This window comes from Lucilia sericata, unplaced genomic scaffold, assembly GCF_015586225.1.
Source record: "Lucilia sericata isolate MDLA Ls3-8-SP2 unplaced genomic scaffold, ASM1558622v1 Contig000813F_arrow, whole genome shotgun sequence".
In the NCBI taxonomy this organism is placed as follows: domain Eukaryota; kingdom Metazoa; phylum Arthropoda; class Insecta; order Diptera; family Calliphoridae; genus Lucilia; species Lucilia sericata.
The window spans coordinates 59,730-79,013 of record NW_023994805.1 but is presented as its reverse complement, the minus strand read 5'-3'; the positions used below and the strand labels follow the sequence as shown (position 1 = coordinate 79,013).

Sequence of the window (19,284 nt, the reverse complement as noted above, 5' to 3'; positions counted from 1 at the left end):
ATTCAAGCCAGCATTCACAAAAGTTAGGAGGAATTAAAGTGCGACAACTACAGAGCGTTTCCCTAACGAAGGGGCTTGGGAAGAAGAATCGAATAAAAACATTTCAAAAACTTTCAAATAATATTTACAAAATATTATTTTTAAACAAATAATGTGCTTGAAATTAACCATATTTGGACTCTCTAACATAATTACAAACATAAATGTACAATAAACTCAATGTTAGAAATCCTGCTGTGATAATTTCCAGTTTTTATAATAAACCCCAAAATAACGTTTAATGGTTTTTCTGTTACAAATTTTATTCATATTAATTGTTTTCTATCACTAATACATATTTGTTTCAACAAATCTACACAAATAAGGATATGCGAGTCACAGGGTCAAAGGTGTTTAAAGCCGCTGCACGGCATGAGTAAAGATGCTGAATAAATGAATGAAATGATGCTCTTTTTTTTTTTGAGGGTAAAAGGGATTCTTGCTCCTAATATTAAAATTTTGGTTGCATTTCATCAAATTAATGATGCTGTTAAAAAGACGTCTAAATGGCACCACCAACAGCAAGCACTACATTAATAACAGCAGCAACAACAAAAACAATAATAAATAGTAATAATAAAATAATTTAGAGTATAAAATCAAGGTTATTTAAGGGGTGTTATAAGCGAGCGACCGAGATGTGAACAGCAAGCATCTCATCACTGTTGCCTGGCTGATGCTGATCATCATCAGCAAGCAACATACCAAGAATAAATGCCAATGAAGTCTACTGTTGAATGGATGAATATGTATGATGATGTCGGTATGGTTGGATGGATATATGGCAGGATGGTTGCTGCTTGGATACATTGTGTATACAAAGTGCAGTTATTGGTAATTATCACCGCAGGCTATAAATGTGTTTGTGTTTCTAGCTTGCTCATCCCAGAACGTTAAAGTAGTGAGTGCTTGTCGTAGTTGTTGTTAAAACTATAATCTCCATAAAAGATTAAAAATGTGTTTATGCACTTTTTTGTGTGTTTAATTTTGTAGTTTTGCACATTTTATAATGTTTACTTAAGCTTAGTGGTAAAAGTATAAAAATCGCCTCTTAAGTGCTACAAAACTAAAATCAGGGAAGATTTATAGTAAAACTCGCACAAACACTCATCATACTGATCTCGACTAACAATAGCTGCCTAGAGTTTTGTATCTCAAGTATTTGGCTCATGCGCTATGTACTCGACTTTGCCATAGTTATCCATAGTTCTTAACAATGCTAAACACTTGAGTCTGTTCATTGTTTATGGTTATTTATTTTCTATGCTAAAATAAACAAATATTTTGAATTTTAAAATATTCCACAAAATTCGTGTTTTAATTTAGTTTTTTTTTTTTTTGTAAGTTATGTTTATGCTAAAATGTATGCTAATCTTTGTGAAATGTCTTAGAATTGTGACAAGGATTTAGCAAAACATTTGGTTTAGGATTGATGTAGCATTCTAAAGAATTCTTTCTGTCTAGTTTGCAAGGATCGTGAGTAAGCTGTTTACTAATGCCGGGAAAAAATAAACAAACTTTTTTGTTTTTATAAAGAATTCAAGTGGTTTGGCATTGTTTGTGTTCTATGCTTTGTAATTGTGTTCTGAAAAAGTAGTTCTATTGTTTGGCAGAGATTAGAAAAGATCAAAAAATAAATGAATGTAAATATTTTAGAGTACAGTAGTAAAAATTGAACTACTGATCGTTAGTAGATCACTTGTTAGTTCGTATTTGTATCTTAAGGTTAAAGAATACTTTTAAGCAAGTGTATTTGTTCTTAAGCTGGTTTCTTTCATTGTATCCATTCGTCAACGGTCTTCTTCCAAGGTCGAATCCTTCATTGCAGTTCATAAGTTATTTGGAAAAACATTCAGTTTAAGTTAAGTAGAATTTAAGAATGATTTGAAATTGACAAAATATTTTCCAAAATTTGCAATTATTCCAAAGCTAATGCTTCTCAATATTCGTGACAACGTAGGCATTTTTGCCGATAGTCAGGCGGTACTTTATTCATTAAATTTCTGACATCCCTTTTAGTTAGACAATGCAAGAATGATCTATCAAGACTCGGTCGTCGGTCTGAAATTATCCTGGTTTGAGTCCCTGCATATAGAGTCTACATACTATGCAAATGAAGACGATCTAACCAGAACGGAATCTTTTTTGAATATCACCTACGCTGCTTTAGTCCCAGCTCTCCTGGGTTTTATTAAAAGCAGTATTTTTAGGTACTTTCTTCAGAAGGTTGGAAATATATAGGTTATTCGCACCCTTTAAAAACACAACAGACAACTTAGTACCTGGAACAGGTAGGTTTTTGGCAGTATATTCCTTGCCAAATACACAATGTCCAAATATGGTGAATTATCTGAGTACAAACTTAACGACCTATTGAGATATCTCTCTCCTATAGACAGGACCTAGTTCCACTTAAGTATGAACTACTATACATTGGACGAGTGAAATGGCCTTGCCAAAACAGAGACCTTACGACTCTACACGAAAGTTTGCGCGTATAAAACTACCACGGTAGCCATCCAACTATAAAAAAAAGTTCATTTAATTCCACTTGGAAATTATTCGGAAGTGTTAATACTGGATCCAAACTTTGTTAGGAAAAATGTCATTACAATTGCGATATATATGACTGTTCCAAGATCTGGATCAACATAATGCTTCGAATCTTCAATTCCAACGTGAAAAGTATTCTGCTTTTCGGTAGCGAATCGGGGAATGTTGCACCTAAAGGCACCACCAGAATGTTTGTGAGCAACAGCCCATTGAAATCCTACACATATTTTGGACGGAATGAAACATTGACCTTTGACACACCACCCAACAAATCCTCATTCAAACACAGATATGTAGACAAAAATGGCGTTGAATTGGGCACACACTAAGGAATCCGAAAGACGACATTATCAGAATGGCTATCTACAGGAATCCTCAGGACCATTATCATGTTAATAGATCTGCCCATGCATTAAAAAGGCAGCTGGACTATGGGGTAAGAACATCAAGACAAATAATAGAGATGATTGGAACAACTTTGTTTAGGACTGGTCACTTGTATAGTGACCAGGTGAAATCATGAAACGTTATTGCTAATCATCACCAAACACATTATAAAATAAAGAATTTTCGTGGGAAACTTCAGCACTCTAACATGTGCCATGAGGGCCTTCTCAAGCTTTCAACCAATAGTTGGACATTACCAGATAGTCTTACAATCTCAAAAGGATCCGGAATATACATACATATGTATGAACATACTGTTGTAGACCCAACCAATATTTTGGTATGCTACAAACCGAATGATAAAAAAGCCAAATAAAACCCAATTTTCTAAATAATTCAAAGGTTGATGTTTTAATTACACCGGCAGAAATTTTTTGCTGCAACAGAATCACTAGTTTGGCCAAAAAAAATCGAATAGAAAGTAAAAATTCACAACTGTAAAAGAGGTTATACCATTTAAATTAATCACGGCACTGCTGCAGTTGACATAAAATTTCCCTTATAATGAATAAATTTTATAAAAACCGCTAATCAACACAAATAAATTTTATTCAAATCTAGTTTTATTAACTGAAAATGATTTCAGAGTTTTAAACATACTATTTATAAATAATTTCTGCAAAAAAACAATAATTTCATTTGTTTGCGTGACTTTTGAGATATTAGTGCATGAGGTTTTTTTTTCGAAATATTTTGCAAAGAATTTTTAGAAAATTGTCAAAATCAAACATTTCATATTCATAATTTGTAGACAGTTTGTTTCTTGTGCGTGCGTCTGTGTGTGTGTATTTATTTAATATTTATTTCTATTTACAGTGTCTGACATTTTCGTGCTTCTAATTGCTGTTTGTTTATTTTAAATAATGGCACACTAGTCAGTCATTATAATTATAATTAAGAAGCGGGAGAAATTAAGCGACAGAGAGACATAATCAAAAAAATAAATTTAATAATATTTAAAATAAATTATAAAGATTTGATATATCAAAAATAATTTGTGTATAAATGTTGTTAATTTTTTTTTTAAATTTAGAAATGATGTAGGCAAGATATTTATTACTAAAATATGATTGCTACCGAATCCAGAAAGGGACTTTTTATAATTTTAATTAAATGTCAAAGTAAGTTAAATTGTAATTTTAGCTTAAAGGTCAAAGGTTATGTAGAAAAATATAATAAATTTTTTTTACATTAAATTTAAATCATTTTTAACTAGAAGTCATAAAATTGTTCTTCAATGGCGCCAATATTCAAATAAACTAAAACTTATTACAAAAACTCTTCCCTTAAAAAGCTACCGTATTTAACATAAAAACAGTAAATTAAAATTAAATACCAAACACAATCGGCAATTTTCATGCTTTCAAAATTAAAATTTTTAAAAACCAAATAAATACTAAAAAGTGAGTTAAACAACTGTAGTAAAATTGAAAGTTAAAAGTCAAAGCAAAAATAAATTAAATAAAAAAATATAAAAAATAATGCCTTAGGCCACCAAATGCAAGTTAAGAAATACAAGGAGCCACTAACGTTAAGCTAGAAAGACCCATAAACAGAAAGGAAAAGAAGTTCTTTAGACAAAATCTAGTTGTTTATGAGCAAAACTCGTAGTGTAAACTAATGGTTTTTCAACTCATCTTAAGCATTCAGTTCAAAATCTTGTTCTTTGGCTTAAAATTTTAATTTACTTACAAAATCCTTAAAAAAGAATAACAATATTAAAAATTTTTCTTTAACTAAAGCTTAACATGCTGAACACATTTTCTGGCAGTAGTAGTTATGAAAATGAAATTAAAAGAAGCGTGGGAACAGTAAAGTTTTTTCTTCATATTTTTTTTTGTTTAATATTAACAATAATAAATCGAACAACAAGTCACAAGTCAAGCAACAGCATCATAAAGTTGTTCCTCCAGCAGTAGCCCAATATTTTCAAAAGGATTCACTTTTATTCAACATCACATGTGTGTGCCTCTACGTCTTTTACTTACTGGGTTAAAAGTATGTTCAAGTATATGTAGTAGCATGATCATCGTCAGCATTTCTTGGACAGCCCGCTTGAATATGGTCTTCAAAATAAACTTAATTTAAGTTAAGAGTTTGAGCATAGGGCTCACAAGAATGAATATGTGGAAGAATTACGTTTTTAAGTCATTTTATTTAAAAGTTGTTTTTTCATTTTAACGGATTCAAAAGAAAATTGTATCGTGCCAGAAGTTCTTGTGAAGGTTGTTTGGTTAATAGTAATGACAGAGAAGGCCAATATTACAGCAAGTGTTTCCAACGAGTTAGAGTTAAACGATATTACATATTGCTTAGGTTTCTTTAAGAAAGGAGTTATCAATTCTAAAAGCATCTAGGATTCTGTGAAGGTATGGATCGGGTAAAAGGTAAGGGGTTTAAATGACAAAATTTATGTACACAATAGTATTTTAACTCATTATATTAACACGGATGTCATCACCGTGGACGCAAGTACTTACCACGCTCGCTTACAAATAGGGAGTTAGGTAAGTACTTATTACGATCGCCTTTAAATAAGGAGAGAGACTTGTAGGAAGTGATATATGATAGCCATGATATTATTAAACTTAGTTAATCTCGAAAGACTAACTTATACTAGGTTTTTCACTAAAAACTACGTCTTATACTAAACAATTGCACTTTACTTAAGACTACGTCTTCCATTAAAAACTACGTCGTATGCTTAAAACTAACTCCTATATTAAAGACTATGTCATACACTTAATGGTTCCTTATCCTACACAAGTTTTCTTTCTTAAGACTACGTCTTGTACTAAGGTCTACGATTTACACTTAAGAATACATCACAGAATGAAGAATATGTCTTATACTTCAGACTACATCTTATACTAAAGACTAATTATTATACTAATGATCTTATACAAGAGACTACGTCTTACACTTAAAACTACTCTACGACTTATACTAAAGACAATGTTTTATATTAAAGTCTTATTCTTGAAACTACGTCTTATACTAAAAGCTAAGGCTAATAGTAAAGACAAGTTCCTATACTAAAGGCTTCGCCTTATACTAAAGACGATGTCTTATTATAAAGACTACATCTGATAGTGGAACCAACATCTACAACAAAGCCCTTGTCTTATACTTAAGATTAAATATTAACTCTTATACTAAAAACTACTTCTGTTAAAAAAGACTACATCTTATACCAAAAACGAATAAATAGTTTCATATTCTGCCCCTCAGCTTAGCCACACCAGTCTTAAAGTTCGCTGAATTTTATTTAAAACAACGATTTTGTACTCTTCTAAGGAAAAATACGAAAATTGTGATTTTTTCGCTAAAAAAAACGGGAATCAACAAGAACTTACGCACAATCACGAGTTTAACAAGAAACAAAAACTCATTAACAGGAATAAGCAAAGGCAAAAGAACTTAACCAAAAAAATAAAAATTAATGAAGTTTCTTTCCTAAAAGACAACAACAAGTTTAAAAAATTTTTTTTTTCGTTTTCAAAAATTTTGAAAACTTATGAAATCTGTCCAAAAAAAAGTTAACAGATAATTACCCCTATAAATTGTATATGAAAAAAATAATAACACAAGACCTAAGCAGGACTTGGCCACGATTTTTCGAAATAATGCATTAAAGTGTCTTTAATGTGTTCCCATCATATTACCAGTTAACCCCAAAAAAAAAAAAAAAATTTAGATTTTTTTTGCTTTAAAGGAAGACTTAATAAATTTTCATTTTATTTTGGGTTTTCTGGGACCTTTATTGATAATTACTTTAATTTTCTTATTTACTTGAAGTTTGTTCTTTTACTTAAGTTAGTGGGTAATTTGTGGTAGTAAGTAATGGGGCAGAAGTTAGCAGGGGTGTTTTTATAGAATGGTCTGCAAATGACTGCGTTAAGTATGAACACAAAAAAGACAAAAAGCTGAAAATCATCATGATTAACTGGACACTTATTAAAAAGAAAAAAACTTTTATTTAGTTGTAGTAAATTTAATGTTGACTTAAAGCGAACATATGGTCAAACCCCCCAAAAAAAGTATCTAAAACAAAATTGTCATTGTGATTGTCATTAGAACCTTTTTAGAAGTCATTAAATGTCTGCTGTTATCTGACTCCCAGACTAAAGGCCAATTATAATGATACTTGTAGAACATTTTAATTAACTCTCTTAAGCTAATTAAAATGAAATCTAATCATTAAAGAGAACTAATTATTGATTTCAAAAAAATACAAAATGCGTGAAAAATAATATGATTTTTTTGTTGGAAAAAATCCTTGTTGTTTTTTTTTTTTTAATAAAATATGCGTACATGTTTAACAAACACGAGCCATTAAATAAATTAAATTTTTTTGTTTAATAAAAAGTGCATGTTTATTAAGTAAAAGTTGTTTAACAACCAACATATTTATGAGTATTTAATGCAAACAACAATTTACGTTGCCAACACATAACTTGTGACATAAACAACAACAAGTGCTTGAACAGACAATTTACACTTAAAATTTATTATAATTTTTTTTTTTTTTTTTTTTGAAAATATTAAATGGGAAAAAACAAAAAATCAAATATATTGCTAAAAAATACACTGAAAGAAATGTGATGCATTGAGGGGAAGAGAAACATCAAAAATGTTACTTAAACACAGAAGGTAAAAGAGATATACACGCCTGGTACCAAATTGACACCAATCTGTTTATCATTTTTCAATACCATGTAATGTTGACAACATTGCAACAATTCGTCGAAATCTAAATTTTATACACATCCGTTGTCTAAATGTTAACAAACGTGTTAAGCTCACTATTGACAACAGATTGTTTGTTGACAACGTTGAGTTGTAAATACGTCTTTTATAGAAGACTACGTCATACTAAAAATTTAATCTTATAGCAAAGACTACTTCCTATACTAAAGTCTACGTCTTATACTAAAGATTAAATCTTATATTAGTGACTATGTCTTATACTAAAAACTACACCTTATACTAAATTCTAACCCCTTTAAGTGTTATACTTATGACTACATCTTATAATTACCACAACGACTGCATCTTATACTATAGACTGCGTATTATACAAAAGACTACATCTTATATTATAGACTTCGTCTAAAAGACTACACTGGGTCTTACACTTTGTTCACTTGTTATACTATAGACTGTATCCTAAAGACTTTGTCTTATGCCAATGACTTCGTTTTATACATATGAATACATATAATTACGACAACGTCTTATTTTATATAACACGACTAAATTTTATACTAAAAAATACATCTTATATATAGAATGCGTCTTATACTATAGACTGCGTCTTACTCAATAGACTACGTCTTATACTATAGACTGTATCTTATACAATAGACTCTGTCTTATACTATAGACTGTATCTTATACAATACACTGCGTCTTTTACTATATATACTTATGACTACGTTATGGACTTATGATTTACTAAGTTAAATACGTATGGCTACGTCTTATAATAAAAAAGTGTATTATATTGTAAAGACGTTCTATACTTATGACTAGGTCTTATAATACAGACTGCGTCTAATACTATAGACTGCGTCTTTTAGTATATACTGTATCTAATACTATAAACTGCGTCTTATACTATAGATTGTGTCTTATACAATAGACTGCATTTTATAAAATAGACTGCGTCTTATACTATAGACTACGTCTTACACTATAGACTGCGTCTTATATTATAGATACGTATGACTACGTCTAGTTAAGACATCGTCCAATTTTATAGACTACGATTTACACTGAAGACCACGTTAAATACATATGACTACGTCTTATAATAAAAAATGCGTCTTATATTATAAAGACTACGTTCTCTACGTATGACTAAGTTTTATAATATAGACTGCGTATTTTAGTATAGACTGTATCTAATACTATATACTATAGGCTGCGCCTTATATTTATACTGTGTCTTATACTATAGACTGCGTCTTATACTATAGACTGCGTCTTATACTATAGACTGCGTCATATACTATAGACTGCGTTTTATATTATAGACCATCTTATACAATAGACTGCATTTAATGAACATTACTGCGTCTTATTCTATAGACTACGTCTTATTATTAAATACATCGTATTCTTTACTAAATATCACGTATAAGAAGTGATATGTGTTGTAACTTATACTATTTACTTCTTATACTAAAGACTATGCCTTATAATCAAGTATACATCCTTTATTAAAAACTATCAATTACCGAAAAACATTTTAATTTAGGCTTCAAATAAGTATTTAAATTAATTTTTCATTTCTCTAAGTGTATTTATAAAATATGTATGTTTAAGGAGAAGGCGTAAAGTTGTTGCAATATTTATAAATACAACAGTTGTTATGACAAGTATGACATAAAATTGAATGTAGATTAAATACATTATATATATATATTTTTTTGCATACAAATCACATAAAAAATAAATCAAAATTCAACAAATATACTTGAATTAAAGGTGTAAGCTAGCAAACAGCAACAACAAAACGAAAAAATAACATTAAAATTGACACAAAAACCAATTTGTTTAAAAAAATTCAATAAATAAAAAAAAATCAAAGCAAATAAATCTTGAAAATAAATTGAAGGTAAAAACAATTAATATTAACATACAAAAATAAACAAGAATTTCGAAAAAAATATAAAAATTAAAATAATTTTATAAGTAACAACTAAACAACCTGTCCTAATTTTTATTTCTTAGAAATCAGTTGCACATTTCTAGAGCACAACTATTTTATTTTATTATTATAACTGTTGTTTGGTTTGAACTTTATTTCTATTTAAGCACAAAAAAAAAATACGAAAGAAATTATAGTGTTGTTTAAAAAATTACAACAGTTATCCGCCTTAACTTTGGCCTTCTAAAGAAAATGTAACCCAACTTTAAACACAGTTGCAATTGAAAATTGCGGAAGCAATTCATTCTTTCATTCACCATGGCTACCAGTTGATAAATAATTACCAGACACACACACATCCACCACATGCAGTACAATTGAATTGAACTTGAATTTGTTTTTTGTTCAACTTTTTCTAAAATTGTTTGTCTATCCTGTCTTTAAAATCTAACTGCCACCATTTCTAGGAGTCTGTTACTTTTCTTGGTGGTTTATTATGGTATTTGGTTCATGATTTCAAGGAAAACCTTAAGTTTTTGGTTGCTTTGCAAAACGCACGTCTAGAGTTATAAAAATGTTCATATTATATGGTTGTTAACAAATTAAAATGATAGCAAATGGACAGACAATTGTAATGGAGCTTTATTTATATAATTTTAAGCCACCAAATAAAAAAAGAAAAGTGCTTTGTAAAAAAAATAAACTGAGAAAAAATTTAACGAAATAATAGGCATTTTTATAACTGTAGTTTTGTTTACCATATTTTAAGTGTAATTTGTATAATATTTTGGGTTATTTTTATGTTTAGTTCCTTTATTAATAAAAATTAATTGTTAATTTTAAATTTGTTTTAAAGTTTCAGTGTAAACTTTTTATTTTATAAATACCATAACGTTTGCTTGCTGGAATCATGACTTAAACTTGAAATTAATTGCTGCAATTACATTGTCGACTTAACTTACTCTACACAGACTTTTTTCTTAACGATTTTGCTTAAAATGCTGAGTCAACACTAATAACAACAAATAAAAAACATGCCACAATTGAAAGATTCATGTGTAGAGATTTTCTCAATAATTTTAAAGAAAATTTTGATTAATTTTTTTCTTTAAAGGAAAAAATTTTAATAAATTTTGTTTTTTTTAAGAAAATTTTTAAAAATTTTGTTTACAGAAAAAAATGTTATTAATTCTTTCTTCAATTCAAATAAAACGTTGGTGAATTTTCTATTGTAGAAAAAATTTCCTACACAAAATTCCATCCCTGACCCCATCGTTAACTTTGGCAATAATAAAGCAAATATATTGTTGCTGTTCTTCTCAAAAGCATGCCTGATAGACTTAGAACAAATTTGGATCCCGGAGATTTCTGGGGACTTTAGAACATTGATTTCAACAAACAGATTACAAACGGAATAACAAACATATCTCACCAAGTTGAAGGGTATACAAATATCTCTTTAGAAAAAATTTATAGATTTACAACATTTTAACTTAATAATTTAAATTCCATGATTAATCGTTATAACCACAATATTTAAACGTATTGAATACCTCTCCTCAAAGCCCACTAAATTCAATCAACAACGATTAAAGCGTGTTTATAACATTATTTTACGATTCAACATGTAAACATTGTTTCAAAAATTTGTTACGCATTTTTTTAGTTAATAATATAAATAAAACAAAAAGAAAACGCTTAACAAGTGAATACCAATTTGATTGCTTTTCTTCTGATTTAATTTCTCTTTTAAACAATAGACCGCCTTTATTGTTCAACAAGTTAAGAAAACGAAATGGGGAAAAAAAATATTCCCAGGCTATGCTTGCAGACTTAGTCTGGCGCCAGTTTGACATTTAATTTTGATTGACCGAGTCTGAGCCCTAATTTCTTTTCAAAATGAATAATGAATTGTTTTCCAATTTGTGGCGGTACATTTGTAAAGATCCAATCAAACAACAATAGAGCGAGAGAGCGGCCCAACAAGTAGAGATCGATCTTACAAGGTTGTATTGGTTATAGCAAATGTAAAAAAAAACTACCGTAACTGCACTCGCTATGATAAATCTCTCTCACCTTAAGTAATTAACCAAGAAGGGAACCTAAACCGAACAGGGGAAACTGTTTCGTAAAAACAACAACAATGTTAACCACCCGCTAACATCAAAGGTTAACACGCGCTTCTTATTGTATTCATTTGGTGTTGCATTGTACTAATGGGCAAGTGTACCAGTATCTTAACTGATTGTATGGTTTCGGACTCTCTCACTTCTTACATGATAGCAAATACATACTACCACACACTTGCTGCTGCTGCTGTCACTGCTGAATATTTGTTGTATTGTTCTGGTTCGTTTTTAATGTAGATGAATTTTGATTTTATAGCCTCATAAAATAAAAGTGTTTCTCATTTGGACCTCACCTCAACGAGCTGTCAAATTCGATTGACTTTTTGTTTTACTTATCTCTCTTCTCTTCACCCATATACCTCTCTCCCACATGCAAACTCAATTTGTATGTGTTTTGTATTCAAAATCATTAACAGTGACACCTGCTGTGAAAATTATGACACCGCCTTCCTATTGATGTTCTTCGTTCTCTACGGCAACTTGTTGCCGCTATCTTAACGTAAAGGTGCTGAACATGCCGAGTTGCACTGATAAGTTCAGCATTGTATGAATACAATATAAAAACTGCATGGCGTTAGTGGACAAACGAACAATAATAAAATCACCAACCGGCAGCAGCAATAGTAATCGTTAGCACCGGTAGTTAGTAATGGACCTTGAAGTTTGTATATTGCATTTTCAAACAATAGACTCTCAGACCACCATCAGCCTTTTTTATGTGTGTTAAATGTATCAAGAGAAAAATCTCGTTGCACTTGTTCAAATTCGAAATGAATTTCACAATAAGGAAACAAGTGTATTTTTGTTCCTTTTGTTAGAGATTTTTTTGCAAGTGCTGCGTAACGAATGTTTGTTAATGTTGACAAGTGCAATTTTTAGTTATTGTTCTCAAGGGATTTCTTTTCTTCAAGCTGGTGAAATTCTATTGTTCCATGTGGCACCAGTGGCATGTACTACAGGGTTTTGTGTTTTGTTGGTTTTTCATTAGTAAGTATAAAAGTGTGGGAATTTACCCTTGAATTCATCTGGGCAGTGATTAAATAAATTTTATAAAAATATAGAATCCTAGTATAATTATGTGACCCGGATGAAATTGTATACATATTAATTAAGAGGATCCTAGTGATATTAAGTCTCCAGGGTGAAATTGTGTGCAAGGGCCTTGAAACAATAACCTTTATATTTCAGATGTTGTCAATATTTTCAATGACTTATAACTAATTATTTTGAAGCTTATAGAACATCTCCAAAGTGGTCTTCATTCTTCGCCTTTTAACAGAAAGAAGAGAGCTGTCTCAGTATTAGTTTTTAGACGGTAGTCACTTGACCTATCCAGCTTTAGAGGATCTATCGTTTTAACAAGTGGTTGGCTGTGGGGGAGCTAACAACGTGTTCGTCTATAACTTTCCCCAATGGCAAGAAGGTATTCAAATGTTTCATATTCCTCATCCGCATTCCTCGGCACAGTTCATTCAACAGAAGTTTTGCAATTGTCTTCGTATTTCTACAAGATTGATCCACTCTCACCTTTACATGGTGAATGAATCACATTTAAGGAAGTATCATCCTATGTTCCACTCCTTAACATGTTACACTCAGTGTTCCTAAGGATGTTATATCCGATTTTATATAGCTACCAACGTCTTCGTCTATAACTTTCGCCAACGACGGAGAGTGTCATCCAGTATTTCATAATCCCCATCCGCATGCTCTGTACTCGACACAGTCCATTCGATAATTTTTTTGTAATTGTCTCCGTACTCCTACAGAACATAATTCCTTAACATAACAACGGATTTGCCAATGACAGAGAAAGTGTTCTAGAGTACTTCTACAAATATGATCTACATAGCATTATCAGACCATCACAAAATGATTAGATCAACGGCTTACGTATCGGCCCGTAGTGAAGGCGGGCGAGAAAACAAAACGTATTAACAATATTTTGCATTTCTAAATGTCTTGTCAAACTTGGTAAAACGTCGATGAGCTCCTTGTAATTATTTCTCGACAAATTTTAGAAGTCTCTGCAGTATCCACAACCTCAACACCACAGGCCAGTTCTCCTATCACGCCCTCACCTAGATCTCAGCGTAGATATGCTGGATATGCTACTTGTGATTGCCCTAATTGTCAAGAACCCGAACGTTTAGGACCAGATCTTAATTAAAAATCCACACACGTACTCCATCATAAATCGAGGGGAGTTAATTAACGATTCATTAATTATAATCCAGCTATTAATAGACTCATTCCATATTAAGTAAATAGTTATTTATCTTTTCAAATGTCATTATCCAATAATCGAGGAGGAAATAAAGGAAATAAATTCCCACAATGTTTTTTAAACTTCTTCAACATTATTAAAAACCATTGTGGACCAAAAATTTTACACTATATCATTCCTAAGAAAAGCTAACTAAAACCCTTATCAATCTATATCAAAAAATAAACCGCAACATTCACAATTCCAGTTAAAACCAATCACAAATCTGGCGCTTACTATTTTCACAAATCGCAAATCACACAAACTGGCTGATAAGGATATTGACGGCACAATTTGTTTGATGGCTGGCTGTAAGACAATACGATTAACAAATTAAACAACAAAAGTCAATACCACACAAAAGGAGAACAAAACTAAAGTAACAAAAAATAAATTTTAAAGGAAATAAAATTTTTAAAAAAGAAGAATCTTTTTAGTTTCTAAAGCCGCCGTTAAAGACAACTTCTTACAGGATGTATTTTTTAAACACCACATGAGATGATGTGTTTTTCGAAAATTAAATGAAACATTAATTTTAAATGAATTTGAAATGAAATAAAATTGTATTCAAACCGAAAAGAAGAGAAGGAACAAGTGTCAGGATTAATGCTCTTCCGTTATGCTTTTGAAATCCAACAATTTCAACAAACAGAGTGTTGAAGTCGGTTGTTCAGTCGTCGAACGAATCAAACTGTATAGATTGTTTGGTATAAAGGTGGTGGTTTTCTTTTGATGGTGGTTGTATCGGATGGTGGTGTTTTACTTTTCTTACTGTCTACTATATGTGTTTGCATGAGTGTGTGTGAGTGTCTATTGAGTGTTTGGGCTTAGTTTCTAAGCTAATAACTTCCTTTTTTGGGAAATTGTTAAACAGAAACAAAAGAGTTCTAGACAAGAATGGTTGTACAAAATCAAGAGGTAGGAAATAAAAAATAAATAAATCAAACAAATTGTGTTCTTTTTTTTAAAGAATTGAAAAAGAAATTAGGTAACAAACAAATTGATTTGGGTACAAGAGTTATTGTACTCGTTTCTTGAGAAATTTAAAATACCAAGTTAATTAAGAAAGATCTTGGGAATTATTAAACAATTTCCATGAGAATATATATTTTTTGTGTAGATGAGAAAATTTGCAAATTACTAATTGCGTTTTTTCTTGTTTCCTTATAGGATCATCCTAGCTTAAGAGGTACTCCCTTGGCTATGCTGGCTGCCCAGTGCAATAAATTAAGTAGCAAATCCCCACCACCGCTGGCAGATGCAGCAGTGGGTAAAGGTTTTCATCCCTGGAAGAAGAGCCCCACCTCACCAACATCTCAAGCGAATAGCAACAACAACACCTCCACTGGTTCAACGAGTTCAAACGCCTCAGCAGGTCAACATTCTCCCTGTGCTATATCATCGGCTTCCTCGACAAATTCTTCAGTGGGCAGCAATTTAGCAGGCATTTGCTCTTCAGCAGGTTCTAACACTTCTCGGAGTATACCCGGTAGCGGCATAAACACCATGGTTAATATAACAGCCAGGTAAGATTGTAACACAATATAGTTTACTTTTGACTATTATCTCTTTTTTTTGTTTATTTCTTATGAATATGATTTATTGATCAAGAAAATAATTTCAGCATTTATCCTTACAGTCGTCCCATAACCTCATCCTGCGCTGCTGTTACCACACCCTCAGCCTATGGCAGTGATTTATTTTACCCCAATACCTCTACCACTACCGGTGGCATGGTCACCGATAATCATCATATGCATCAGGGCTTGTTGGGAAAAGTGGAGGGGGCCACCTTTGGTTCGGTGTACTCTAGACATCCCTATGATTGGCCCTTCAATGCTGTAACTGCTTCAGCCCACAAAGCAGCTGAGGCTGCTAGTGTTAATTCGGGTTGGTGGGACATGCATAGTGCTGCTGCTGGCAGCTGGTTGGACATGGGTGGTGCAGCTGGTATGCATTCGACTATGGCCAATTATGCTACCGCGACTTCTGACTATTCTTCAGCCTTAAGCCATTCGCTTTCAAATACAGCTCATCTTTTGGGTTCTGGACAACATTTACTGCAGGACACCTACAAAAGTATGTTGCCTACGCAAAGTGTGGGAGGATTCTCGCTACCACACAGTTCTCCCTCTGCGGTATCCACAGCCTCAACACCACAGGCCACTTCTCCTACCACACCCTCACCTAGATCTCAGCGTAGATATGCTGGACGAGCTACTTGTGATTGCCCTAATTGTCAAGAAGCCGAACGTTTAGGACCAGCAGGTGTACATCTAAGAAAGAAAAATATTCACTCCTGTCATATACCGGGTTGTGGCAAAGTTTATGGTAAAACTTCTCACCTTAAAGCCCACTTAAGATGGCATACTGGTGAAAGACCATTTGTATGCAATTGGCTGTTCTGTGGCAAACGTTTTACCCGCTCGGATGAGCTGCAAAGACATTTAAGAACTCATACTGGCGAAAAGCGCTTCGCTTGCCCTATTTGCAACAAACGCTTCATGCGTAGTGATCACTTGGCCAAACATGTCAAGACCCATAATGGCACCACTCCACCGAATGGCATTAAAAAAGGTTCTTCCGAATCCTGTAGTGATTCTGAAGATGTAAACAATCAATCCAATGAATCTAATGGTTTAAATAATTCGGGCAATAGCAGCAACAATAACAACAATGGCAACAATAATAGTAACAGTCATCCTGGTACACCAAATTCCCATCAACCTGGTACTCCCACTCAAGGTCTTAATCAAAATCTACACTTGTCCTCGCCTCATCATATGTCGAGTGGTTCCCCGGTTATGTTTAACCATCAGCAGCACCAACTGCATCATCAACAACAACAACAGCAGCAGCAACAGGTCCAACATCATTTGCATCAACAGCAGCAACAACAACAGCAGCAGCAACAACAGCATTCTCATCCTCATTTACATGCTCACAGCCATCATCATCACCATCATTTAGTGGGTAGCAATTCGGCTGCCTCCAGTCCCGTGCTAGATCATCACAGTACTTTGGTTGACATAAAGCCACCCATGGTTTGAGGTTCACTAGGACCCTTTCTGTTTAGTAACTGAACAGAGGCCGGGTCCTATCTAAAGGATTTTATAACAACAATGGCTCTTTTTGAGGATGAAGAAAGGGGTGATTTATAAAGAAGGAAACAAATGTAATAAATTAAATACTTAATATTGTAAATAAAACAAATTATGGATTGTTAGTACTTAAACAATAAAATTACTAAATTAATTATAAATTATTAAGCTAAATTAAAAACAAAAAGAATTAGAAAAAGAGCACTTAAGAGAGGGTATAAAGAGTTCCAAAAGAGTAAAGAAAATGAAACAAAAAACTTAAAAAGCACAACCAAGCTCTAAGAGAGGAAAACGGATAACAAACTGAGAAAATTAACGTTATAGTTTCTCAAATAAAAAATATAATATTTAAGTAAAAATAAATGAATTAGTTAGAACTTTTAGCTAAAAACAAATAAATCCCTTTAACCAAAACCCCTGTATATTAATATTTACAATAATTTTACAAAATCAATCCAAACCAAACTCTCAACGAGCAATTCATTAGAAATATACAAATAAAATAAAAATAACAAAATTCTCTTAATCCGCTTTGGCCTTTTTTAAATTAAAAAAATAAATAAATAAAAACTAAAATAACAAAAAATATTTTTTAAAATTATTTTTAAAAACTACCAAGTATTTCTAGTCGTATTTAAAAAAAAAAATAAATATTTACTATATTATGTACCAATTTTTAATAAAAATGCTTACGTTTTTTCTAACTTGAGTTAAATAACATTTCTCTTTATTTTTTGAATAAAACCCTTAAGAGTTTTTTAAACCACTAAGAAAACTCCCTTAAATCATTCTAGTTGTATGTAATTTGAAATGTAGTTTAATATTGTTGTTCGTTTAGCTTAAAACTTGAAAAATATTAAATTAAATAAAATTAGTAAATAACTATAAATATTAATAACAAAAAAATAAATTGCTTATTTTTTCTAGTAATTTTAAAGTACCAAAACGTTTTTAAATAACCCCTCCCCACATTTTTTTAAATAAATCAAATTTGTCTTTGTAATTACAAAAGTAAATTTAATGAATAATATTAAAAAACAGATATTTGGATATATTTATATATTTTTATTTTGTAGTTTAAAATATTAATATTAAGCCTAACAATTTATTTGCAAATATGTAAATTTTAAATAAAACTTAAAATATTTAAGATTAAAAATAAAATAAAAACAAACAAAAAATATTAATTACAAAAATAATGATATTAAAAACAAATTTTCTTTATTACAAATAAATGTGAATCATTATTAAAATTAAAGTGATGGTAATTGTTTTATTATTTGAGAACTAGCTAAACCCAGTCTGTGTTACTGCCTAAAAATTAGTGGTATTTGTTGTAATTAGGGATGCCAATCCCGATCCCGAAAATCCCGGGATTTTTCGGGATTGGCAAATCCCGAATCCCTGGATTTGGAAAATAAATCCCGGGATTTTTTCGGGATTAGGATTTGTTTCAAAAAACTGTTTTTATTTTCATTTTTTGAGCCATAATTTTCATTAATTTGAAAATTACGATCTTATTTTATTTTTGACTCATGCAAAACAAAATTCCGCAGAGCTAATTTTATACATATTTGAACCTTTTATTTTTTAAAGTGGTATGAGTCCATACACATAGCACATATAAATTTATTTATTCACTTCGTTTTTATACCTTACACCACTTTAGTGGGGAGGGTATATTGGGTTTGTGCTGATGTTTGTTACACACAATAATATTGGTCCTATACCTTAAAGTATACCAATCGGCTCAGAATCATTTTCTGAGTCGATTTAGCTATGTCCGTCCGTCTGTCCGTCCGTCCGTGTAAACCTTGTAATCAAACTACAGCAATTTTGAAGATAATTCAATGAAATTTTGCATGATCTTCTATTGTACTAGAGACGGATCCTATTGAAAATGGATAACATCGGTCCAATATTTGACCTAGCCCCCATACAACTGAACCCCCCAAATAGAGTTTTTAAGTTCATAATTATGTTCAATATACTCGTAACTCGACAAAAAGCTGCAAAACCAAGTTCTATACTAGCCTTCATGACCCTGATGTATTTTTTGATGATGCGGCCTCATTTGACCCTAGCCCCTATGCA

The 19,284-nt window shown here is 31.5% G+C and overlaps 1 protein-coding gene across 2 annotated transcripts in view; it reads left to right on the top strand.

The window, feature by feature from the left end:
• Positions 1–17,960, top strand: part of LOC119608248 (transcription factor Sp9) — a 71,199-nt gene extending 53,239 nt beyond the window's left edge. Inside the window, exons 2-3 of one of the 2 annotated variants that reach the window (XM_037962577.1) lie at positions 15,260–15,615; positions 15,729–17,960. In XM_037962577.1, the coding sequence (XP_037818505.1) occupies positions 15,260–15,615; positions 15,729–17,139 (1,767 nt within the window). In that variant the 3' untranslated portion in view covers positions 17,140–17,960. Of the gene's footprint in view, positions 1–15,259; positions 15,616–15,713 lie in introns of both variants that reach the window. The other variant, XM_037962576.1, reaches the window with a different exon arrangement.
• Positions 17,961–19,284: the final 1,324 nt, after the last annotated feature.